The sequence below is a fragment of the Abramis brama genome, assembly GCF_963993115.1.
Source record: "Abramis brama genome assembly, chromosome: 6".
Lineage (NCBI taxonomy): Eukaryota > Metazoa > Chordata > Actinopteri > Cypriniformes > Leuciscidae > Abramis > Abramis brama.
Genome location: NC_139968.1, coordinates 37895904 through 37921827, shown reverse-complemented (window position 1 = coordinate 37921827; position 25924 = coordinate 37895904). Strand labels below are relative to the sequence as shown.

At 40.6% G+C, this 25924-nt stretch overlaps 2 protein-coding genes across 5 annotated transcripts in view; one reads left to right on the top strand and one right to left on the bottom strand.

Moving 5' to 3' along the window:
- LOC311084923 (uncharacterized protein) overlaps positions 1-25924 on the bottom strand; it is a 40171-nt gene that overhangs the window by 1826 nt on the left and 12421 nt on the right. For 3 of the 4 annotated variants that reach the window (XM_084117237.1, XM_084117238.1, XM_084117239.1), the window contains 5 exons: positions 24953-25069; positions 22157-22258; positions 8028-8144; positions 4585-4701; positions 1779-1886 (listed from right to left, as the gene is read on the bottom strand). In XM_084117237.1, the coding sequence (XP_083973363.1) occupies positions 1779-1886; positions 4585-4701; positions 8028-8144; positions 22157-22258; positions 24953-25069 (561 nt within the window). The remainder of the gene's footprint in view (positions 1-1778; positions 1887-4584; positions 4702-8027; positions 8145-22156; positions 22259-24952; positions 25070-25924) is intronic. The other variant, XM_084117240.1, reaches the window with a different exon arrangement.
- On the top strand, positions 9741-17200 carry LOC311084925 (uncharacterized protein). Its single transcript, XM_084117247.1, has 2 exons — positions 9741-9868; positions 13306-17200. The coding sequence occupies exon 2, from the start codon at positions 14174-14176 to the stop codon at positions 14714-14716; it is 543 nt and encodes a 180-aa protein (XP_083973373.1). The 5' UTR covers positions 9741-9868; positions 13306-14173; the 3' UTR covers positions 14717-17200.

Sequence of the window (25924 nt, the reverse complement as noted above, 5' to 3'; positions counted from 1 at the left end):
TTCAGTGTCTCACAAACACACTCCATATTGATCAAGTTTAGTGCAAAATAATTAAAACATTAATCAATACTCATTTGATTTTAAAGTGATTTGAAATGAAACTGTGCCTTTAGATACAGCATAATAGATGACATTATGCTTCAATACTTGTGCAGAAGACTGTGCATATAAGAAGATATCACCAAATAAACATATAGTCCTTAATTTAATCAATTCAGCTGATTTAAAATAAAATCATTATTATGTAAATGTTACGAATTGAGTTACAGAGAAACACAGAACAGACATTAGCTGGAGAAGAAAAGCAATAAAAGCAGAAAGGAATAAAATCAACATGATCATTCGCTCCACATCTGACTCCTGCTCAATGATTGATCATTAACCCTGTAAACACTGAATCACTCACAGCAAAAGACAATATAAACTAACACATTATCTGATATACTTCAACATTATTCATAATCTGTTATGTTCATCATTAATTAAGACTTAATTAATAAGGATTCATTACATTTAATTCATACAAATAAATGTCTGCTGCTTGAAAGAATAAAGAATGATGATATTTATAAGATATGTAGTCACCAGTATTTATTTGTTATTTTTTAATCCAACCAACTCAAAAACGTTTTGAGCTGTATGTATTTTTCTCTTCATTTTCATATATGTAAAAAAAAAAAAAAAAAAAAAAAAAAAAGATTTGTTCTGCATGAATACAAAAAAAGCATTTAACTCATGTTATTTTTTTATTAAATCTGTTTTTTACCTGTTTACAGATAACTACTTTGGATGGAGCTAAATACATATAATAATATATATCATAAACATTTTAATGGTGTTTTTATTATGTGACTAACAACAACTAACAACTATAGATGATAATAACAAAGTACAGAAATAACATGTTTATTTTGGGACGGTTGACATTCACTTTAGGACGGTTCAAATAGTTTTTCAGGACGGTTCCAGGACGGAGGTGAAAAAAGTTAGTCTGGAGCCCTGAATTAAGTGCTTCTTTTTTAAATAAAAGTATCTGCTAAATGTGTTTCATATAGTCAGAGAAGGCTTTATTTTTTCTGTCAGGGATTTTAATCAGAGGTTTTGTTTCATATAGTTGTGTTTATTATCTGGAACACCCTGAACCTATTTATCTGCATTTCCTATCATTTAAATAAATCTATAACTTCTCTATTAAGAGTTTCCATCTCTTTGGTGTGAAAAGCATCATAAACTACTCTGAGCTGGTGTGCTGGTTTAAGATGACCTTTGAACCTGACCAGATGAAGAGTCACAGAATCTGTGTGAAAGCAGCAAAACACCAGTCAGGAGAGCAGATCAGTTATGATTGAGACACACGTCTACTCAGCTCTGAATGTGGACATTGTACATATATGTCTATTGTTAAAGCTATACTTATAAATACTGTATTTAACACAAACCCAGACACCAACCCTAACAGAAAACTTGCATTTTAAAAAGTGTGGACTAGCTATAAATGTCATTGCCACACAACAATAAAATAGTTGTATAAAGTTGCATAAAAATACATTCAGAGCCTTTCATTCTTAAACAAAACCACAGGTCAGTGCTCTTTAATATCTGTGTATTGATGTTTCTTTCTAACCCTGCTTTTATGAGAAAAACCACAACTCAACACACACACACATACAAATGTAAAGTGTTGGAAACATGATTATGAACAAACATTTTACACTTAATCTCTACTGTAGCATAATAAAGCTCAGCATTTCTCTTGCTTTATCAGCTGTAATACTTACATTTTTTTAGTTCAGAGATGCTGTGCTGGAGAATCAAATAAACAGCTACAACTGCGAACTCCAGCAGAACACAAACACCGATCACTGCTATATCTCCTGTAGACAGACCTGGATGTGTAATGATAAAGAGAGAGTCATCAGTGTGAGTGAATCTGTCAGTCTGATCTATTTAAATATGAATCTGATTCTGTTGAAGGTGAATCATAAATGAGCCTCTAATGTAATTTCAGATATCATGATTCTCCTTTTCACTGTGTTCATCTTCTGTATTACTGTGTTACAGCAGGAGTTTGATGTGAACACACGACTGATCTCTATGAAAATATTACAAGCATTAATGCAGATTAAACAATTAAAGCATTTGCTGCAGATGCCATGGGCTCTGACATGGGTTATGGGTTCATATTAACTAACATAAATGATAAGTGCATTAGTGTCTTCCAGGTTTTCTTCAAATTTACCTTCTTAGTTAGGAGTCTGGGAAATTATAAACACTTGTAATACAAATAAGAAATACATACAAATAGGGGTGGGCGATACAGCAAAAAAGATATGTTTTTTCAGGCAGGATCACAATTCACAATCTTATGATTCTTTTTCATGTTGGTTTTTTTAAGACTATTTTGCAAGTGACTGAGCAGTACAAGCCCAACTGATTTCCCTATTTTAGAAATTTTGCAATAAATAAAATATAAAAGAAAAAAGAATGACAAACCATTTAGGCCAAAGTTGGGGATGGGCAAATATGAAAAACTTATTTCACTATTTCATTTAATTATTTTACCATTGATATTAAATTAAAATAAGAACAAAGGTGCAAACTACACATATTAGGGCAAATTCAACATAATATAATATACAAATGAAATAAACAGTGCTTTCATTTTTTTCAGCTCAATACAAAACAATAGCACTTAAGTAAGAAATGTAATAAACAAATATAAACATTAACAACACTATATATTCAATTTACATAAACTTACCACAAATCCAGGAACATTGGGACATTTTGTAAAATCCATAATCTGTGATTTGTTAATTCTCTTTAAAAATATTTTCAAAGTTTTCACTGACAAATTTAAGTGTATTTTGTAAATATAAACAAATTTTGATTTTGTTGGCTGCAACACACTCCAAAGTTGGGGCAGAGGCAAAATAAAAGTGAAAAGATTATAGAGTATCAGAGCTGAACTGCTTTGAAACAGCCCAGAATGAGCAGGTGAATTGAATATAGGCGAGGGTATCTCAATTGAGTGTAAAAGGAGCTTCTCAGTCTTTGCTTGCAAAGATGGGTCATGGCTCATCATTTTGTGCTAAATATCATGAGAATTGTCAAACAATTCAAAAATCTCAATTCTCAACGCAAGATTGCAAGGAATATAGGTCTTTCAGCATCCAGCACACACAATATTATAAAAAGATTCAGGGAATCCAGAGAAATCTCAGTCTGTGTAGGGCAAGACAGGAGACCTCAGTTGAACGAGCGTGACCTTTGACCCCTCATTTGATGATAAACCATCACGCTACTGTGTTAAATACAGCCACATGTTACTGTTGTCACTTAACAGTCTGCTGCTGTATCAAGGATTAGCACTTGAATCTCTTTAACGCAAAGAGAAAGCTATACATCAGTTCTATGCAGACAAAACAGTGGAAATGTGTGCTGTGGTCAGATGAGTCCACGGTTCAGCTTGTTTTGGGGAAAAATGGACACTGAGTTCTCAGTCCCAAAGATGAAAGGGACCATCCAGACTTTTATCAGTGACAGGTGCAAAAGCATCTGTTGTGGTATGGAGACAGCATCAGTGCAAACGGCATGAGTGACTTGCATGTGTGTGAAGGTACGCTTGACATGCTGACATCTCCACAGGCTAAAACTGAGTGGTTTCTAGACACTCTACATCCCTGTTTACACCCGGTATTAAGATGCATTTGGGCTGATCGGATCACAAGTTGACGATGCTAAATACAGGTGTAAACGGGGCAAGGCTCGAAATTGCGACCATCATTAATTAAGTGCTTCACATTTTAACTTTTTGAATAAAAGTATCTGCTAAATGTGTTTCATGTTGGGTAGTCAGAGAAGGCTTTATTTTATTTTCCCCTCTGATTTTAATCACAGGTTTTGTTTGATATGGTTGTGTTTATTATTTTAGCATCTGGGACACCCTGAAGCCATTGCTCTGTATTTCCTATCATTTAAATACATCTATAACTTCTCTATTAAGAGTTTCCATCTCTTTGGTGTGAAAAGCATCATAAACTACTCTGAGCTGGTGTGCTGGTTTAAGATGACCTTTGAACCTGACCAGATGAAGAGTCACAGAATCTGTGTGAAAGCAGCAAAACACCAGTCAGGAGAGCAGATCAGTTATGATTGAGACACACGTCTACTCAGCTCTGAATGTGGACATTGTACATATATGTCTATTGTTAAAGCTATACTTATAAATACTGTATTTAACACAAACCCAGACACCAACCCTAACAGAAAACTTGCATTCTAAAAAGTGTGGACTAGCTATAAATGTCATTGCCACACAACAATAAAATAGTTGTATAAAGTTGTATAAAAATGCATTCAGAGCCCTTCATTCTTAAACAAAACCACAGGCCAGTGCTCTTTAATATCTGTGTATTGATGTTTCTTTCTAACCCTGCTTTTATGAGCAAAACCACAACACAACACACACATACAAATGTAAAGTGTTTGAAACATGATTATGAACAAACATTTTACACTTAATCTCTACTGTAGCATAATAAAGCTCAGCATTTCTCTTGCTTTATCAGCTGTAATACTCACGTGCTTTTAGTTCAGAGATCTCGCTGTGCTGGAGAATCAAACAAACAGCAGCTACAACTGCGAACGGCAGCAGAACACAAACAACACCGATCCCTGCTTTAGCTCTTGGAGACAGACCTGGATGTGTAATGATAAAGAGAGAGTCATCAGTGTGAGTGAATCTGTCAGTCTGATCTATTTAAATATGAATCTGATTCTGTTGAAGGTGAATCATAAATGAGCCTTATAAGAAATTATGGTCTGTTCCCAACAACTTCCACTCCAATATATATATATATATATATATATATATATATATATATATATATATATATATCAAAATGTTCCTTCACTTAAAAGAGCTTAATTATCATATAGAGACAATTACATCCAATCTCAGTAATATGTAAATAGTATCACAGAGGGCAACCAATAACCATCTTGATTACAGGGACTTCAAATAGCTTGTCACCTTAACATTTAACCCGTTCTATTTTAACAGAAGATCAAAGATGTGACCACTACAGATAGATCTTATCACCTTAACCTTTTGCTGTTCTGATTTCACAGAACATCAAAAGATGTGGGCACAGAGGAAAGATCCTCAATTTACATTTAAGACAGAGTTTCAGCCTCATGTTGAGAGGGAAGACGAATCTGTTATTCTTAAATTACACTTAAAAACAGAGCTTAATTTACATGTAGAGGGGGAAGACAAACGAAATAGAGGATAAATGTTTGAGCTGAGAGGATGAGGTTCATTCTGTATGACTCCGCTGAATCTGAAGTGCTGCCTGTACTTTGTTACTACTTTGCTGTAATAAACTTCATTTTTGAGATCTTCGACGTCCACATCATTTTTTCTTACAGCCTCTAATGTAATTTCAGATATCATGATTCTCCTTTTCACTGTGTTCATCTTCTGTATTACTGTGTTACAGCAGGAGTTTGATGTGAACACACGACTGATCTCTATGAAAATATTACAAGCATTAATGCAGATTAAACAATTAAAGCATTTGCTGCAGATGCCATGGGCTCTGACATGGGTTATGGGTTCATATTAACTAACATAAATGATAAGTGCATTAGTGTCTTCCAGGTTTTCTTCAAATTTACCTTCTTAGTTAGGAGTCTGGGAAATTATAAACACTTGTAATACAAATAAGAAATACATACAAATAGGGGTGGGCGATACAGCAAAAAAGATATGTTTTTTCAGGCAGGATCACAATTCACAATCTTATGATTCTTTTTCATGTTGGTTTTTTTAAGACTATTTTGCAAGTGACTGAGCAGTACAAGCCCAACTGATTTCCCTATTTTAGAAATTTTGCAATAAATAAAATATAAAAGAAAAAAGAATGACAAACCATTTAGGCCAAAGTTGGGGATGGGCAAATATGAAAAACTTATTTCACTATTTCATTTAATTATTTTACCATTGATATTAAATTAAAATAAGAACAAAGGTGCAAACTACACATATTAGGGCAAATTCAACATAATATAATATACAAATGAAATAAACAGTGCTTTCATTTTTTTCAGCTCAATACAAAACAATAGCACTTAAGTAAGAAATGTAATAAACAAATATAAACATTAACAACACTATATATTCAATTTACATAAACTTACCACAAATCCAGGAACATTGGGACATTTTGTAAAATCCATAATCTGTGATTTGTTAATTCTCTTTAAAAATATTTTCAAAGTTTTCACTGACAAATTTAAGTGTATTTTGTAAATATAAACAAATTTTGATTTTGTTGGCTGCAACACACTCCAAAGTTGGGGCAGAGGCAAAATAAAAGTGAAAAGATTATAGAGTATCAGAGCTGAACTGCTTTGAAACAGCCCAGAATGAGCAGGTGAATTGAATATAGGTGAGGGTATCTCAACTGAGTGTAAAAGGAGCTTCTCAGTCTTTGCTTGCAAAGATGGGTCATGGCTCATCATTTTGTGCTAAATATCATGAGAATTGTCAAACAATTCAAAAATCTCAATTCTCAACGCAAGATTGCAAGGAATATAGGTCTTTCAGCATCCAGCACACACAATATTATAAAAAGATTCAGGGAATCCAGAGAAATCTCAGTCTGTGTAGGGCAAGACAGGAGACCTCAGTTGAACGAGCGTGACCTTTGACCCCTCATTTGATGATAAACCATCACGCTACTGTGTTAAATACAGCCACATGTTACTGTTGTCACTTAACAGTCTGCTGCTGTATCAAGGATTAGCACTTGAATCTCTTTAACGCAAAGAGAAAGCTATACATCAGTTCTATGCAGACAAAACAGTGGAAATGTGTGCTGTGGTCAGATGAGTCCACGGTTCAGCTTGTTTTGGGGAAAAATGGACACTGAGTTCTCAGTCCCAAAGATGAAAGGGACCATCCAGACTTTTATCAGTGACAGTTGCAAAAGCATCTGTTGTGGTATGGAGACAGCATCAGTGCAAACGGCATGAGTGACTTGCATGTGTGTGAAGGTACGCTTGACATGCTGACATCTCCACAGGCTAAAACTGAGTGGTTTCTAGACACTCTACATCCCTGTTTACACCCGGTATTAAGATGCATTTGGGCTGATCGGATCACAAGTTGACGATGCTAAATACAGGTGTAAACGGGGCAAGGCTCGAAATTGCGACCATCATTAATTAAGTGCTTCACATTTTAACTTTTTGAATAAAAGTATCTGCTAAATGTGTTTCATGTTGGGTAGTCAGAGAAGGCTTTATTTTATTTTCCCCTCTGATTTTAATCACAGGTTTTGTTTGATATGGTTGTGTTTATTATTTTAGCATCTGGGACACCCTGAAGTCATTGCTCTGTATTTCCTATCATTTAAATAAATCTATAACTTCTCTATTAAGAGTTTCCATCGCTTTGGTGTGAAAAGCATCATAAACTACTCTGAGCTGGTGTGCTGGTTTAAGATGACCTTTGAACCTGACCAGATGAAGAGTCACAGAATCTGTGTGAAAGCAGCAAAACACCAGTCAGGAGAGCAGATCAGTTATGATTGAGACACACGTCTACTCAGCTCTGAATGTGGACATTGTACATATATGTCTATTGTTAAAGCTATACTTATAAATACTGTATTTAACACAAACCCAGACACCAACCCTAACAGAAAACTTGCATTTTAAAAAGTGTGGACTAGCTATAAATGTCATTGCCACTCAACAATAAAATAGTTGTATAAAGTTGTATAAAAATGCATTCAGAGCCTTTCATTCTTAAACAAAACCACAGGCCAGTGCTCTTTAATATCTGTGTATTGATGTTTCTTTCTAACCCTGCTTTTATGAGCAAAACCACAACACAACACACACATACAAATGTAAAGTGTTTGAAACATGATTATGAACAAACATTTTACACTTAATCTCTACTGTAGCATAATAAAGCTCAGCATTTCTCTTGCTTTATCAGCTGTAATACTTACGTGCTTTTAGTTCAGAGATCTTGCAGCAATGGAGAATCAAACAAACAGCTACAACTGCGAACGGCAGCAGAACACAAACACCGATCCCTGCTTTAGCTCCTGGAGACAGACCTGAATCTGTAATGATAAAGAGAGAGTCATCAGTGTGAGTGAATCTGTCAGTCTGATCTATTTAAATATGAATCTGATTCTGTTGAAGGTGAATCATAAATGAGCCTCTAATGTAATTTCAGATATCATGATTCTCCTTTTCACTGTGTTCATCTTCTGTATTACTGTGTTACAGCAGGAGTTTGATGTGAACACACGACTGATCTCTATGAAAATATTACAAGCATTAATGCAGATTAAACAATTAAAGCATTTGCTGCAGATGCCATGGGCTCTGACATGGGTTATGGGTTCATATTAACTAACATAAATGATAAGTGCATTAGTGTCTTCCAGGTTTTCTTCAAATTTACCTTCTTAGTTAGGAGTCTGGGAAATTATAAACACTTGCAATACAAATAAGAAATACATACAAATAGGGGTGGGCGATACAGCAAAAAAGATATGTTTTTTCAGGCAGGATCACAATTCACAATCTTATGATTCTTTTTCATGTTGGTTTTTTTAAGACTATTTTGCAAGTGACTGAGCAGTACAAGCCCAACTGATTTCCCTATTTTAGAAATTTTGCAATAAATAAAATATAAAAGAAAAAAGAATGACAAACCATTTAGGCCAAAGTTGGGGATGGGCAAATATGAAAAACTTATTTCACTATTTCATTTAATTATTTTACCATTGATATTAAATTAAAATAAGAACAAAGGTGCAAACTACACATATTAGGCAAATACAACATAATATAATATACAAATGAAATAAACAGTGCTTTTCATTTTTTTCAGCTCAATACAAAACAATAGCACTTAAGTAAGAAATGTAATAAACAAATATAAACATTAACAACACTATATATTCAATTTACATAAACTTACCACAAATCCAGGAACATTGGGACATTTTGTAAAATCCATAATCTGTGATTTGTTAATTCTCTTTAAAAATATTTTCAAAGTTTTCACTGACAAATTTAAGTGTATTTTGTAAATATAAACAAATTTTGATTTTGTTGGCTGCAACACACTCCAAAGTTGGGGCAGAGGCAAAATAAAAGTGAAAAGATTATAGAGTATCAGAGCTGAACTGCTTTGAAACAGCCCAGAATGAGCAGGTGAATTGAATATAGCGAGGGGTATCTCAATTGAGTGTAAAAGGAGCTTCTCAGTCTTTGCTTGCAAAGATGGGTCATGGCTCATCATTTTGTGCTAAATATCATGAGAATTGTCAAACAATTCAAAAATCTCAATTCTCAACGCAAGATTGCAAGAATATAGGTCTTTCAGCATCCAGCACACACAATATTATAAAAAGATTCAGGGAATCCAGAGAAATCTCAGTTCTGTGTAGGGGCAAGACAGGAGACCTCAGTTGAACGAGCGTGATCTTTGACCCTGCTGGTGTGACGGCGCTTTAGCGATCATCGCGTTCTGCCGCCGGCCGAACTTCCTCTTTAAAAAAGAGCTGTTTTAACGGCTGGTATTGGGTGAGTGCAGCACACGGGCTTGCAGTTTCCCCGTCGTGTCTGCCGCGGGTGGTCCCTCGGTGCTTCGGCACGCGTACAGAGTATTTCTTCTCTTTCTTCTCTTTCTCTTCTTCTCTTTTGCTTCCTTTCTAAAAGAGCATCACGGGTGTTTCGCGTCCTTTTCAGGATGTCGTTTCACCCGTGCGTTCTGGATGCGGTCGACTTCTCCCTCAGGAAGATGGCCATAAACACTGCCTCTCGTGTTTGGGCTTAACCCTCATGTGGTGTTCGGGTCATTTTGACCCGGAGAAGATTTTCTTTTTCCTGAAAATACTAGTTAATGTTATCGCTTTGGACTGAAACTTAGTGACTTTTTTCACAAATGGTATAACTACTTCTGAAATGTTTTGTGACAATTTTCTTAATTTTTTAGGGGGGTTTTGTCACCTTGTCACACTTGTGGTGTTCCGGTCAAAAATGACCGGCCTATAAAAAATAGCTTATAAATCACTCATTATACCATATTTTCACCCAATCTTGGATTCAATCTTTTTGTCAACTTGTTCTCTTTCAATTAGGACTGGTTTTATATTTCTGTTTGCATCTGATTAATCATGGGCCTCATTTATCTGAGAGTAGGCATCTCATTTTTTGAGTAAAAAACTAATAATTTATGAGTAAATTTGGAAATATGAAAAAAAAAATATGAAAAAAATGGCTACTGTTGATCACACGAGTCTACTCTAATATTTCACCAGTGAATTTTGTTTGAAACTTTTGTTTTGTAAAAAATATGGCACATATTCACACTTGTGGTGTTCCTGGTCAAAAATGACCGGCCTATAAAAAATAGCTTATAAATCACTCATTATACCATATTTTCACCCAATCTTGGATTCAATCTTTTTGTCCACTTGTTCTCTTTCAATTAGGACTGTTTTATATTTCTATTTGCATCTGATTAATTGTAGGCCTCATTTATTTGAGAGTAGGCATCTCAATTTTTGAGTAAAAAAAACATTATTTTTGAATAATTTGGAAAAATAAAAGAAAATCTGAAGAAAATTGGCACTGTTGATCACACTAGTCTACTTTAATTTTTCACCAGGAATTTTGTTTTGAAAAACTTTTATTTTGTACAATATGGCACAGAGTTACACTTGTGGTGTTCCACTGGGCCATTGAGGGGCCATTGTGGGCCATTGTTTCAATGGGCCATTGAAAGTGAATGGGAGAGACCAAATGCATCCAATGAATGGAACAACACAAAATATGTATCATTTTAAAGCTTAGAATCGCAGCTTTTTAATGCATCTAATCACTTTGATCAACTCCTAACGACTGCTGAGTTATCACTCTAAAACTGAGTGTACCCCCTGCAAGCGCCACCTAGCTGCGAAATAAATAATCATAATATTTTTCAAAACTATTACCTTGATCAACTTAAAATAGGTGTCATTTGAAAGCTTAGAGTCTAGTCTGAAATTTACAATGAATGTAGCCAATTTGATAAACTTCTAAGTAGTGCCGAGTTATTTGCTGATAATTAGAAGAAAAAAAATCATAATTTATAAACTACTTTTTTGTATTACATTCAGCAATATGTCAAATACATCATACAGCTCAGATAGTCCTGTGTCATATGTCATTTGAAAGGTCTCAATGAGTAGAATACAACAAGTATAATTGTTTCAGGCTTTTTACTAAACTTGAGCTAGGTTTTTCTAAAAGAAGCCCTTCAAGAGACCCATGTGTAAACCATGTATGGATTCTGAATTTTAGACACATTTCCGCTCGTAACTTCATGAAACATGCTCCGATTGTGGAAAATGACACATCATTATTTACAGCAGATGCTTACAATTAAAATGAGTCCATGCTCAACATAATCCATCATTCAGAACTAAAGATATTCCTCATGGAGTTCTAACACAAAAAAATACCACAGACGCACAGACTCACGTAGCCAATCAAGGTAGCTTAGACTTGGCCTTTTTACTCGTATCTTCATGAAACATACATCGATCATAAAAAATGGCACATCGTTATTTACAGCAGGAGCTCACGATTAAAAAGAGCCCAAACTCAATATATTCCATCAATCAGATCTAAAGATATTCCTCATGGCGTTCTAACACAGAAAATACCACAGACGCATCTAGCCAAGTATATACTCATGAAGCACTCGCGTTTGGTTTTCGCTCATAACTTCACGAAGCATGCACAGATCGTAGAAAACTGTACATCATTATTTTCAGCAGACTATCATGATTAAAAACAGCCCAAACTCAGCATAATCCATCACTCAGATCTAAAGATATTCCTAATGGAGTTGTAACACACAAACCCCAACAGGCGCACACAAAGCCTTGAATATAGATGTAGCCTAGCACTTATGTCGCGTTTTAACTCATAACTCAATGAAGCATGCATAAATTGTGGAAAATGGCACATCATTATTTACATGAGATTGTTAAGATTAAAAGAGCCCAAACTCACCATAATCCATCACTCAGATCTAAAGATATTCCTCATGGACTTCTAACACATGTCTCTCCCATTCACTTTCAATGGCCAACTGAAACAATGGCCCTCAATGGCCCAGTGGAACACCACAAGAGTAACTCTGTGCCATTTTGTACAAAATAAAAGTTTTTCAAAACAAAATTCCTTGTGAAACATTAAAGTAGACTAGTGTGATCAACAGTGCCAATTTTCTTCAGATTTTATTTAATTTTTCCAAAATTATTAAAAAATGTTTTGTTTTTTACTCAAAAAATTAGATGCCTACTATCAAATAAATGAGGCCTATGAATAATCAGATGCAAATATAAATATAAAACCAGTCCTAATTGAAAGAGAACAAGTGGACAAAAAGATTGAATCCAAGATTGGGTGAAAATATGGTATAATGAGTGATTTATAAGCTATTTTTTATAGGCCGGTCATTTTTGACCGGGAACACCACAAGTGTGACTATGTGCCATATTTTTTACAAAACAAAAGTTTCAAAACAAAATTCCTGGTGAAATATTAGAGTAGACTAGTGTGATCAACAGTAGCCATTTTTTTTCATATTTTTTTTTCATATTTCCAAATTTACTCATAAATTATTAGTTTTTTACTCAAAAAATGAGATGCCTACTCTCAGATAAATGAGGCCCATGATTAATCAGATGCAAACAGAAATATAAAACCAGTCCTAATTGAAAGAGAACAAGTTGACAAAAAGATTGAATCCAAGATTGGGTGAAAATATAGTATAATGAGTGATTTATAAGCTATTTTTTATAGGCCGGTCATTTTTGACCGGGAACACCACAAGTGTGACTATGTGCCATATTTTTTACAAAACAAAAGTTTCAAAACAAAATTCCTGGTGAAACATTAGAGTAGACTAGTGTGATCAACAATACCAATTTTCTTCAGATTTTATTTAATATTTCCAAAATTATTCAAAGATTTTAAAAAAATTACTCAAAAAATGAAATGCCTACTCTCAAATAAATGAGGCCTATGATTATTCAGATGCAAATCAAAATATAAAACCAGTCCTAATTGAAAGAGAACATGTTGACAAAAAGATTGAATCCAAGATTGGGTGAAAATATGGTATAATGAGTGATTTATAAGCTATTTTTTATAGGCCGGTCATTTTTGACCGGGAACACCACAGGTGTTATAGGGTTTTGAACACCACATGAGGGTTAAGACACGCTGAGGCAGCGTTTGTGGATGAGTCGTGTTCTCATTGCGGGAACATGACTCTGGCGATGCTGCGTTCAAGACTGCGAACCCTGAAACATGGGGGAGTCCCTTCAGAGAATCCCCGATCTAGTTCGTCTGCCGGTTCAGTTCGGCAGGCAGCTACTTCGGTGATTCCTGTTGGTGAGCGTATGAGGATTACAGTGAAGAACGTTCCGACTGGTGAAAGATCCTCTCGGGCTTCTCACTCCTCTAGTAGCTCGCTGCCATTGGTGGTCCCGGCGGAGCTTCCGGGGCCGTCTCGTGCGCTTCCGGTTGTCTCCTTCGGGGCGCCGCCTGAGGATCAGATGTCGATCGCGGCATCGGAGGAAGAGCGGTCATCTTCTGGTGATGACTCAGCGGGTCTACCCCCTTCAGGTGTGGTGGCTGCGGCTGAGCCGGATCCAGAAATGGCCGCTATGCTCGAAAGGGCGGCCGCGAAGGTCGGGCTGGTGTGGAACCCTCCACCGGGTCCCGAACCCTCGCGGCTGGATGATTGGTGTCTCGGAGGGGGCCGTGCTGTTGCCCCGCGGCCCGCTCCAGTACCATTCTTCCCTGAAGTGCAGTTGAGGAAGTCTTGGCTGGCCCCTCTGGCGACCAGGCGTAGGCAACCTCGCTCCTCCTACCTCACCACCCTCGACGGCGGGGCAGCGCATGGGTACGAGGGAATCCCCCCAGTGGAGCGGTCGGTTGCGATGCAGCTTTGTCCGAAGACCGCTTCCACTTGGCGGGGTGCCCCTTCACTCCCCTCCCGCGCCTGTAAGTTTTCCTCTGGTCTGACCAGGGATGCTTACATGGCGTGTGGAGACGCCGCTTCCGCCTGCATGCCATGGCGCTGCTCCAAGTCCATCAGGCTAAAGCACTCCATGACTTGCAGGCGGGTGGTCCCGACCCAGCTCTGCTGCAGGAGCTGCGTGCGGCGACGGACTTCGCCCTCCGGGTGACGAAAGTCACCGCACGTTCGCTGGGTCGGGCGATGTCCACCTTGGTGGTCCAGGAGCGCCACCTGTGGCTTACCCTTGCGGATATGCGCGATGTTGAGAAGAACAAACTTCTCAACTTCCCCATATCCCAAGGCGGCCTCTTCGGCGACGCGGTGGAGAGCTTTGCCCAAGAGTTCTCCGCCGCCCAGAAGCAGTCGGAAGCAATACGGCATGTCCTGCACAGGAAACGGGCTGCTGCTGGCCCGTCTACTGTTGCCGTAGAGCCTCCGGCTGCTTCCCGTCGCCAAGGACGTCCTCCTGCGCCAGCTCCTCCTTCAGGGCAGCAGTCTAACCCTGGAGGGCGGAAGTCTGGTCGCAAGAGGACGGCCCAGCCCGCTCAGGCGCCCCCGGCCCCTTCCCGTAAAAAGAAGGGAGGGAAGCGTTCCTGAGACGGGCGACCTGAGGGAGAACCTGGATGCTGCTCTGCAGGAGGGTGCCTCTGCACACCTCCTTCCCCCGGGGGAGGGCCGGGCGGAGAATTTTTTGTTTCTTTCTGTTCCGACGCTGACCACTCCTTCAGGTCATCCACGGTCGAGACTGGTGGGCACACAGTCTCCTCCACCCAAGAGGGCCAGGATGGCAGTGGATGCCGTCTCCGAGCGGCATCGCTCCCGTTCCCCTCTTCCCAGTCTGCGGAGAGCAGCGACGCAGCCTCGGATGCGTCGCTCCTGTCTGCGGTTGGGCCCGGAGGTGCAGAGACCAGTTCACGAGGAGGCAGGGCCTCGTTCCTTGTCTCTCCCCCTCCCCTTGCCACTGGGCAGACCGCAGCAGAATGCCCACGGGCCTTCTCTGCCGTCTGCCCCCCGGGGGAAACAGGTTGGCGTCAAGTTCCATGCCCAGACCCCGCTCTCGGTCGCTGTTGTGCCACCGGAGCCGGGTCCGTCTTCCGCCGTGCTGCCCCTCCTCGGGTACGCCGGTGGGTCGGGTGGGCTCGTTGGGACGGTGTCTGGAGGCCTGGCTAGAGCTTCCAACTCCGTCCCGATGGCTCATCTGCATCATCCGGTTCGGCTATGCAATTCAATTTGCACGCCGGCCTCCCAAGTTCAGGGGCGTCCACTTCACCCGTGTGCGGTCTGTGGATGCTCCTGTCTTGCGGAAAGAGATCGACGTCCTGCTGGCGAAGGACGCGATCGAGCCGGTCCCTCCTGCCGAGATGAGGTCCGGGTTTTACAGCCCATACTTCATTGTACCCAAGAAAGGCGGTGGGTTACGGCCAATCCTGGACCTGCGAGTTTTGAATCGGGCCCTGCACAAACTCCCGTTCAAAATGCTCACGCAGAAGCGCATTTTCGAATGCATCCGTCCCCAGGATTGGTTTGCAGCGATCGACCTGAAGGACGCGTACTTTCACGTCTCGATTCTTCCTCGACACAGACCGTTTCTACGGTTTGCGTTCGAGGGTCGAGCGTATCAGTACAAGGTCCTACCCTTCGGGCTGGCCCTGTCGCCCCGTGTCTTCACGAAAGTCGCGGAGGCGGCCATTGTTCCCATGAGAGAACAAGGCGTTCGCATCAGTGATGCGCGGGTCAATGTATAAACAAACCGCACCCGACCGACGTTTTCAACTAACCCGCCCGCGACTCGGACCGCAAAAAATGAAAAAGAAAATATTGTACCCGACCCGCTTCCTGACCCGCATTTTTTAAAATGCTCTATAATGCTCATCGTATAGCGTCTTAATATTGGCTAACTTAATATTCAAATTTTGTCAAAAATTATAAAAAATCGTCAATAAGCTCATAATTTGTAGGCTACTAAAATAGTTTAAATGTTTAGTTTTAAAAACAATTTTAAAAAATCTGGCTATGTCTATTTTGCTGTTTCAGCGCAAGTCCAGCAGACAGTGGTTCGGGTTTGTTCCGATCAGAGCTCTTGAGCGGAGGAGAGCGCATCTCTGAATATTCCGCTCCGCTCACGGTCGCTCGCTCAACCCAGATGGCCTGCTGGTTCGAAAACATGTGAAATATTCATTTAAGCCATTCGTGGACAAATCGCTCATTTATATTAAATTAATTACTTAAATAGGCTAGCCTATAGGAATAAGCGCAATACCGCACGCATAAAGCTTGCCACAAAGAACCGGTTAAAGTAATGATTATGAATGTGTCTAAATTAGCAAGGAGACATTTAATTGTTAAGTAATAAACTGGTGTTTTCTGTGTCGCTGCAAAGATGAAGTTGACAATGCGGAGATTGCTGACTCGCCATGAACGCCAGAGAGAAATGCACATTTCATATGGATTAGCCTACATAATCAGAGACTATTTATTTTGGTTTGAATATTTTCGTTTAAAAGTAGACATTTCAAGCTTTCTGTAATATGTAGCCTATATTTATCAAACACATGCAGTGATCGCGTACCGGCGCCTTATTTTGCCTGCTATATATTTGCTTCTTATTTAATAAATACGGCAATTGATTGATAAAACATTGATCAAAATTAAGATACAATTTAAATAAAACGAAAATCTTTTAAAAAGAGTTTTCTATAAAACAAAACTTAATGAAGTCGTCAAAATCATGTTTTACCAAAAACAGCGCCGTTGCTAGGAGGGCGCCAGCGCCTCTGCCTCTCAGCGCCTCTGCCTCGCGAGTGGATGATGGCCCTGAAGATGTCTAGCAATGATATACCTTTAGTGGTATTATACCTTTAGTTAAGTTATTGCAGCGCGCTAAGAGACAATGTTATCGGAAAATGCAGCCCAGGTATATGCATAATGGAGATTCCAAAGCGCTCTTCTTTGGTCAGAACCATGGAGAGCGGTCGCGGATTTACTTTTACAATGCAACACAATATTTAAAGAGCATCAAGCTATTAAAATCTATATTATGTATACGCACAGATAATATAACAGTAGGCTATATTAGTCAATATTTTTATTAGATTAAGCAGTGATTGGATAACGTTTTTTTATTTTATTTTTATTTAACGTTTTTAATTTAAGGCCCACCTACAATTGGTCTGGCTTATCCAAAACTGGAATCATAGCGCCGTGCCTGGTTGGTCGTGCCAGTTTTGTGGTTATCAAATGTGTAAATAGCATTGTAAGAAGTAGCCTACACATGACAAAGCCAGGACTTTGGTCATCATCTTTCATTATTTCGGCAAATGTCTCCCACACTTTGCTCTTTCTATTTGTGTATTTGCGGAGCTTCCACTCCCCAGTCTTCACCTTTTCTCTTGCCGCCTCCATCTCTACCTGCAGACTGAGCTCGTGCGTCATCTTCGCGCCAGTTATTCAGACAAAATTGTAAATTAAATTTAAAACGTATTTATAGAGAATTGTGTCTAGAACTATATAAATTACAAAGGTTTAATTGGCATCTTTATTTCAAACGACCCGACCGACCGCGACCCGAATATCATTAAAAATATTTTTCGATGACTCGTAACCGCGGGTGACCGCGGGTGACCGCAGGCACCCGCTCATTTCGGATCAACCCGCGCATCACTGGTTCGCATCCTCAACTATCTCGACGACTGGCTCATTCTAGCTCACTTGCGAGATGTGCGATCACAGGGACATGGTGCTTCGGCACCTCAGCCGGTTGGGGCTTCAGGTCAACTGGGACAAGAGCAAACTCTGCCCCGTGCAGAGGATCTCTTATCTCGGTATGGAACTGGACTCGGTCGTCCAGACTGCGCGCCTCACGGAGGAGCGCGTCCAGTCAGTGCTCACCTGCCTCAGGTCTTTTCGAGGCAGGACAGCGGTTCCACTGAAACAATTTCAGAGGCTCCTGGGTCATATGGCAGCCGCAGTAACGCCGCTCGGTCTGTTACATATGAGACCGCTTCAGCGCTGGCTTCACGATCGAGTCCCGAGGTGGGCGTGGCAGAGCGGTACGCTCCGGGTCAAAGTTACCCCGCGCTGTCGCCAAACCTTCTTCCCATGGTCGGACCCTGTGTTTCTACGAGCCGGAGTGCCCTTAGTCCAGGTTTCCAGGCATGCTGTGGTTTTCACGGATGCCTCTGCCGTGGGTTGGGGGGCCACGTACAACGGGCATGCAGTCTCGGGTCTGTGGACGGGGCCCCAGCTGCATTGGCACATCAACTGCCTAGAGTTGCAAGCAGTACGCCTAGTGTTGTGTCGCCTCAAGGGGTTTCTCAGACACAAGCACGTACTGGTCCGTATGGACAGCACTGCGACCGTTGCGTACATCAACCATCAAGGTGGTCTACGCTCCCGTCGTATGTCGCGACTCGCCTCCCACCTCCTCCTATGGAGTCAGAAGCATCTGAGGTCGCTTCGTGCCGTTCATGTTCCAGGGGAGCTCAACCGTGTGGCAGACGAGCTCTCACGGCTGCCTCCCCTGCCAGGAGAATGGCGACTCCATCCCCAGACGGTCCAGCTGATTTGGAGTGTCTTTGGAGTCACACAGGTAGACCTGTTTGCCTCTCCAGACACGACCCATTGCCAGTGGTTTTACTCCCTGACCGAGGGGACCCTCGGCACGGATGCCCTGGCACACAGTTGGCCCCGGGACCTGCGCAAGTATGCGTTTCCCCCAGTGAGCCTTCTTGCACAGACCCTGTGCAAGGTCAGGGAGGACGAGGAGCAGGTCCTGTTAGTGGCGCCGTATTGGCCCACCAGGACTTGGTTCACGGAACTCATGATCCTCGCGACAGCCCCTCCTTGGCCGATTCCTCTGAGGAAGGACCTCCTTTCTCAGAGACGGGGCACTCTATGGCACCCGCGTCCAGACCTCTGGAAACTCCATGTCTTGTCCCTGGACGGGACGTGGAGGTTCTAGATGGCCTGCCACAGGCAGTGGTAGACACCATCGCTTCCGCTAGAGCCCCCTCTACGAGGCGCCTCTATGCGTTGAAGTGGAACCTGTTCGTCGATTGGTGTTCCTCCCGTCAGGAGGACCCCCGAACTTGCCCGATCAGAGTCGTGCTTTCCTTCCTGCAAGATGGGTTGGAGCGAAGGCTGTCTCCCTCCACCCTCAAAGTGTATGTCGCTGCAATAGCAGCGCATCACGATGCAGTAGAAGGTAAGTCCTTGGGGAAGCACGACCTGATCATCAGATTCCTTAAGGGTGCTAGGAAGTTAAATCCACCTCGTGTTTTGCACTCTGTACCCTCTTGGGACCTAGCTCTGGTTCTTAGAGCTCTTCAAAGTCCTCCCTTTGAGCCCTTGTCAACAGTTGAGTTGAATATCCTGTCCATTAAGACAGCGCTCCTGTTGGCATTGGCTTCTTTCAAGAGGGTCGGGGATCTGCAGGCTTTTTCGGTCGACGAATCGTGCCTAGAGTTCGGGCCGGGCCTTTCTCATGTTGTATTGAGACCCCGGCTCGGATATGTGCCCAAGGTTCCTACCACTCCCTTCGCGGATCAGGTAGTGAGCCTGCAAGCGCTGCCCCAGGATGAGGCAGACCCAGCCCTAGCTTTTCTCTGTCCCGTCCGCGCCCTGCGGGTTTATATTGACAGAACGCAAAGCTTCAGGACCTTTGCTCACTGGTTAGTGGATGCTATCACCCGAGCGTATGAGTCTTTGGGTGAGCCTTGTCCTCCCAGGTTGCGCGCTCACTCTACTAGAGGTGTTGCCGCTTCCTGGGCTTTGGCTCAAGGTGCCTCGCTGACAGACATCTGTAGAGCTGCGGGCTGGGCGACACCGAACACGTTCGCTAGATTCTATAGCCTACGTCTGGAACCTGTTTCCTCTCGAGTACTCGCTACGGCCAGTGGTGCGAGGGAATAGGCTGTGTCGGCTTGCTACGCCACTCCGTGCCTCGGCCGGATACGTGCGTCATTGCTCCGTTGGCGCCCTATGCCGGTGAGCCTCGTGAGTTCCTCCATCACCCCTCCGGTGCCAGGCGTGGCGGACCGCCTGGCGCCAGGTCTGCTACCTCTAGTAAGAGTTGCTAGTAGACTGGGTGTTTTTTCCAGTGGTCTCTACGGTGACCCATGCCACCTGCAGTTCAGCCGTGTCTTCCCCTTGACAGACTCGTTCTGACGTCCCTGTTGAGTACGCTCCCACTTCCCTCGGACTGGGACTACCTCAGGGACTGCCATATGTTTCACTACCCCAAATGGTTAGTACATATGTGTATTCCAGGCCTTCCTCAGGTAGGCTGGTCTTCCGCAGCGTCCCCCCCCCCCATGGGATAGGGCACGCTTTCCCAGTGTTATCCAAAATCCACTGTGCGGGTCTTGCAGAACAGCAGTGTGATTCCCTAGCTAGCTCCCGCAACTTATTACAAGAAACTGCTGCAGGGTAGCTTAGCTGGGCGCTGGAAGGGGCCAGCACCATGGCGTTTTACTTGGGATCCCAATTCGTCAGGGAACTCCCCCGACGACACGGACTTCCCAGGACGAAAGGGAACGTCTCGGTTACGTATGTACGTCTCGTTAGTACAGGGAACGGAGACGTGTCGTCCCGTCGCCATGTTGCTGTACCTTCGCGGAGGACTGGACACTGTTCGGCTCCTCAGCGAAAAGCATTGCGCAATGTTTACTTCCGCCTTTATACCCGCGCTGGTAGGCGGGTCGCGGAATGCAAATCTTGCATGCCAATCTCCATTGGCTCGTTTTTATTTCTCTCGAAGGCAATTGGCTCCCTAGCGTGATCCCAATTCGTCAGGGAACTCCCCCGACGACACGTCTCCGTTCCCTGTACTCAGGGAACGAGGGTTACATACGTAACCGAGACGTTCTATGCAGAAAAAAACAGTGGAAATGTGTGCTGTGGTCAGATGAGTCCACGGTTCAGCTTGTTTTGGGGAAAAATGGACACTGAGTTCTCAGTCCCAAAGATGAAAGGGACCATCCAGACATTTATCAGTGACAGTTGCAAAAGCATCTGTTGTGGTATGGAGACAGCATCAGTGCAAACGGCATGAGTGACTTGCATGTGTGTGAAGGTACGATTGACATGCTGACATCTCCACAGGCTAAAACTGAGTGGTTTCTAGACACTCTACATCCCTGTTTACACCCGGTATTAAGATGCATTTGGGCTGATCGGATCACAAGTTGACGATGCTAAATACAGGTGTAAACGGGGCAAGGCTCGAAATTGCGACCATCATTAATTAAGTGCTTCACATTTTAACTTTTTGAATAAAAGTATCTGCTAAATGTGTTTCATGTTGGGTAGTCAGAGAAGGCTTTATTTTATTTTCCCCTCTGATTTTAATCACAGGTTTTGTTTGATATGGTTGTGTTTATTATTTTAGCATCTGGGACACCCTGAAGTCATTGCTCTGTATTTCCTATCATTTAAATAAATCTATAACTTCTCTATTAAGAGTTTCCATCGCTTTGGTGTGAAAAGCATCATAAACTACTCTGAGCTGGTGTGCTGGTTTAAGATGACCTTTGAACCTGACCAGATGAAGAGTCACAGAATCTGTGTGAAAGCAGCAAAACACCAGTCAGGAGAGCAGATCAGTTATGATTGAGACACACGTCTACTCAGCTCTGAATGTGGACATTGTACATATATGTCTATTGTTAAAGCTATACTTATAAATACTGTATTTAACACAAACCCAGACACCAACCCTAACAGAAAACTTGCATTTTAAAAAGTGTGGACTAGCTATAAATGTCATTGCCACTCAACAATAAAATAGTTGTATAAAGTTGTATAAAAATGCATTCAGAGCCTTTCATTCTTAAACAAAACCACAGGCCAGTGCTCTTTAATATCTGTGTATTGATGTTTCTTTCTAACCCTGCTTTTATGAGCAAAACCACAACACAACACACACATACAAATGTAAAATGTTTGAAACATGATTATGAACAAACATTTTACACTTAATCTCTACTGTAGCATAATAAACCTCAGTATTTCTCTTGCTTTATCAGCTGTAATACTTACATTTTTTTAGATCAGAGATCTCGCGGTGCTGGAGAATCAAATAAACAGCTGCGAACGGCAGCAGAACATAAACAACACCACCACCGATCCATGCTATAGCTCCTGGAGACAGACATAAATCAGTAATGATAAAGAGAGAGTCATCAGTGTGAGTGAATCTGTCAGTCTGATCTATTTAAATATGAATCTGATTCTGTTGAAGGTGAATCATAAATGAGCCTCTAATGTAATTTCAGATATCATGATTCTCCTTTTCACTGTGTTCATCTTCTGTATTACTGTGTTACAGCAGGAGTTTGATGTGAACACACGACTGATCTCTATGAAAATATTACAAGCATTAATGCAGATTAAACAATTAAAGCATTTGCTGCAGATGCCATGGGCTCTGACATGGGTTATGGGTTCATATTAACTAACATAAATGATAAGTGCATTAGTGTCTTCCAGGTTTTCTTCAAATTTACCTTCTTAGTTAGGAGTCTGGGAAATTATAAACACTTGTAATACAAATAAGAAATACATACAAATAGGGGTGGGCGATACAGCAAAAAAGATATGTTTTTTCAGGCAGGATCACAATTCACAATCTTATGATTCTTTTTCATGTTGGTTTTTTTAAGACTATTTTGCAAGTGACTGAGCAGTACAAGCCCAACTGATTTCCCTATTTTAGAAATTTTGCAATAAATAAAATATAAACCATTTAGGCCAAAGTTGGGGATGGGCAAATATGAAAAACTTATTTCACTATTTCATTTAATTATTTTACCATTGATATTAAATTAAAATAAGAACAAAGGTGCAAACTACACATATTAGGGCAAATTCAACATAATATAATATACAAATGAAATAAACAGTGCTTTCATTTTTTTCAGCTCAATACAAAACAATAGCACTTAAGTAAGAAATGTAATAAACAAATATAAACATTAACAACACTATATATTCAATTTACATAAACTTACCACAAATCCAGGAACATTGGGACATTTTGTAAAATCCATAATCTGTGATTTGTTAATTCTCTTTAAAAATATTTTCAAAGTTTTCACTGACAAATTTAAGTGTATTTTGTAAATATAAACAAATTTTGATTTTGTTGGCTGCAACACACTCCAAAGTTGGGGCAGAGGCAAAATAAAAGTGAAAAGATTATAGAGTATCAGAGCTGAACTGCTTTGAAACAGCCCAGAATGAGCAGGTGAATTGAATATAGGCGAGGGTATCTCAATTGAGTGTAAAAGGAGCTTCTCAGTCTTTGCTTGCAAAGATGGGTCATGGCTCATCATTTTGTGCTAAATATCATGAGAATTGTCAAACAATTCAAAAATCTCAATTCTCAACGCAAGATTGCAAGGAATATAGGTCTTTCAGCATCCAGCACACACAATATTATAAAAAGATTCAGGGAATCCAGAGAAATCTCAGTCTGTGTAGGGCAAGACAGGAGACCTCAGTTGAACGAGCGTGACCTTTGACCCCTCATTTGATGATAAACCATCACGCTACTGTGTTAAATACAGCCACATGTTACTGTTGTCACTTAACAGTCTGCTGCTGTATCAAGGATTAGCACTTGAATCTCTTTAACGCAAAGAGAAAGCTATACATCAGTTCTATGCAGACAAAACAGTGGAAATGTGTGCTGTGGTCAGATGAGTCCACGGTTCAGCTTGTTTTGGGGAAAAATGGACACTGAGTTCTCAGTCCCAAAGATGAAAGGGACCATCCAGACTTTTATCAGTGACAGGTGCAAAAGCATCTGTTGTGGTATGGAGACAGCATCAGTGCAAACGGCATGAGTGACTTGCATGTGTGTGAAGGTATGATTGACATGGATTGACATCTCCACAGGCTAAAACTGAGTGGTTTCTAGACACTCTACATCCCTGTTTACACCCGGTATTAAGATGCATTTGGGCTGATCGGATCACAAGTTGACGATGCTAAATACAGGTGTAAACGGGGCAAGGCTCGAAATTGCGACCATCATTAATTAAGTGCTTCACATTTTAACTTTTTGAATAAAAGTATCTGCTAAATGTGTTTCATGTTGGGTAGTCAGAGAAGGCTTTATTTTATTTTCCCCTCTGATTTTAATCACAGGTTTTGTTTGATATGGTTGTGTTTATTATTTTAGCATCTGGGACACCCTGAAGTCATTGCTCTGTATTTCCTATCATTTAAATAAATCTATAACTTCTCTATTAAGAGTTTCCATCGCTTTGGTGTGAAAAGCATCATAAACTACTCTGAGCTGGTGTGCTGGTTTAAGATGACCTTTGAACCTGACCAGATGAAGAGTCACAGAATCTGTGTGAAAGCAGCAAAACACCAGTCAGGAGAGCAGATCAGTTATGATTGAGACACACGTCTACTCAGCTCTGAATGTGGACATTGTACATATATGTCTATTGTTAAAGCTATACTTATAAATACTGTATTTAACACAAACCCAGACACCAACCCTAACAGAAAACTTGCATTTTAAAAAGTGTGGACTAGCTATAAATGTCTTTGCCACTCAACAATAAAATAGTTGTATAAAGTTGTATAAAAATGCATTCAGAGCCTTTCATTCTTAAACAAAACCACAGGCCAGTGCTCTTTAATATCTGTGTATTGATGTTTCTTTCTAACCCTGCTTTTATGAGCAAAACCACAACACAACACACACATACAAATGTAAAGTGTTTGAAACATGATTATGAACAAACATTTTACACTTAATCTCTACTGTAGCATAATAAAGCTCAGCATTTCTCTTGCTTTATCAGCTGTAATACTTACGTGCTTTTAGTTCAGAGATCTTGCAGTGATGGAGAATCAAACAAACAGCTACAACTGCGAACGGCAGCAGAACACAAACACCGATCACTGCTTTAGCTCCTGGAGACAGACCTGAATCTGTAATGATAAAGAGAGAGTCATCAGTGTGAGTGAATCTGTCAGTCTGATCAATTTAAATATGAATCTGATTCTGTTGAAGGTGAATCATAAATGAGCCTCTAATGTAATTTCAGATATCATGATTCTCCTTTTCACTGTGTTCATCTTCTGTATTACTGTGTTACAGCAGGAGTTTGATGTGAACACACGACTGATCTCTATGAAAATATTACAAGCATTAATGCAGATTAAACAGTTTAAAAACCTTTAGAAAGATGTTGACAGTCTTAAAGCATTTACTGCAGATACAGATGAGCTCTGACGTGTTCATAACTAACATAACTTATTAGTGCATTAGTGTCTTCCATATTACTTATATTTTACTTTCTTAGTTAGCAGTCTGAGGAAATTATAAATTCTATTAACTCTTTCCCTGCCAGTTTAAAAAAGAAAAAGAAAGTTGGCAGCCACTACCAGTGTTTTTGACCATTTTCACAAGTTTCATGATCCCCGGAATATATTGTTGTAGGAATATCTGAACATGAAATATATCAAAAGAAAGAATAGACCATCTTTTTTATTATAGCTTCATGCATTCTTTTTTATTCATTTATTCAACACTTGAACGTGGGTAAGTTTAAAAAAGCGAATAAAAAAGCGAAATTTTTAGCAAAAAGTTAAAATCACGTTTTTGTTTGACTACATCCAGATCAGATTCAGAACGATGATCGAAACACAGATGGAGTCGATCGAGTCCATCAACACCCCTAAAGCTTCACAGTCCTGTAGTTGTAATATTGGGCAGTTTTGAATTTTGATATGCGATTTAATATTGATGATTGTGTTATTTTACATATGCATCTGATTACATAT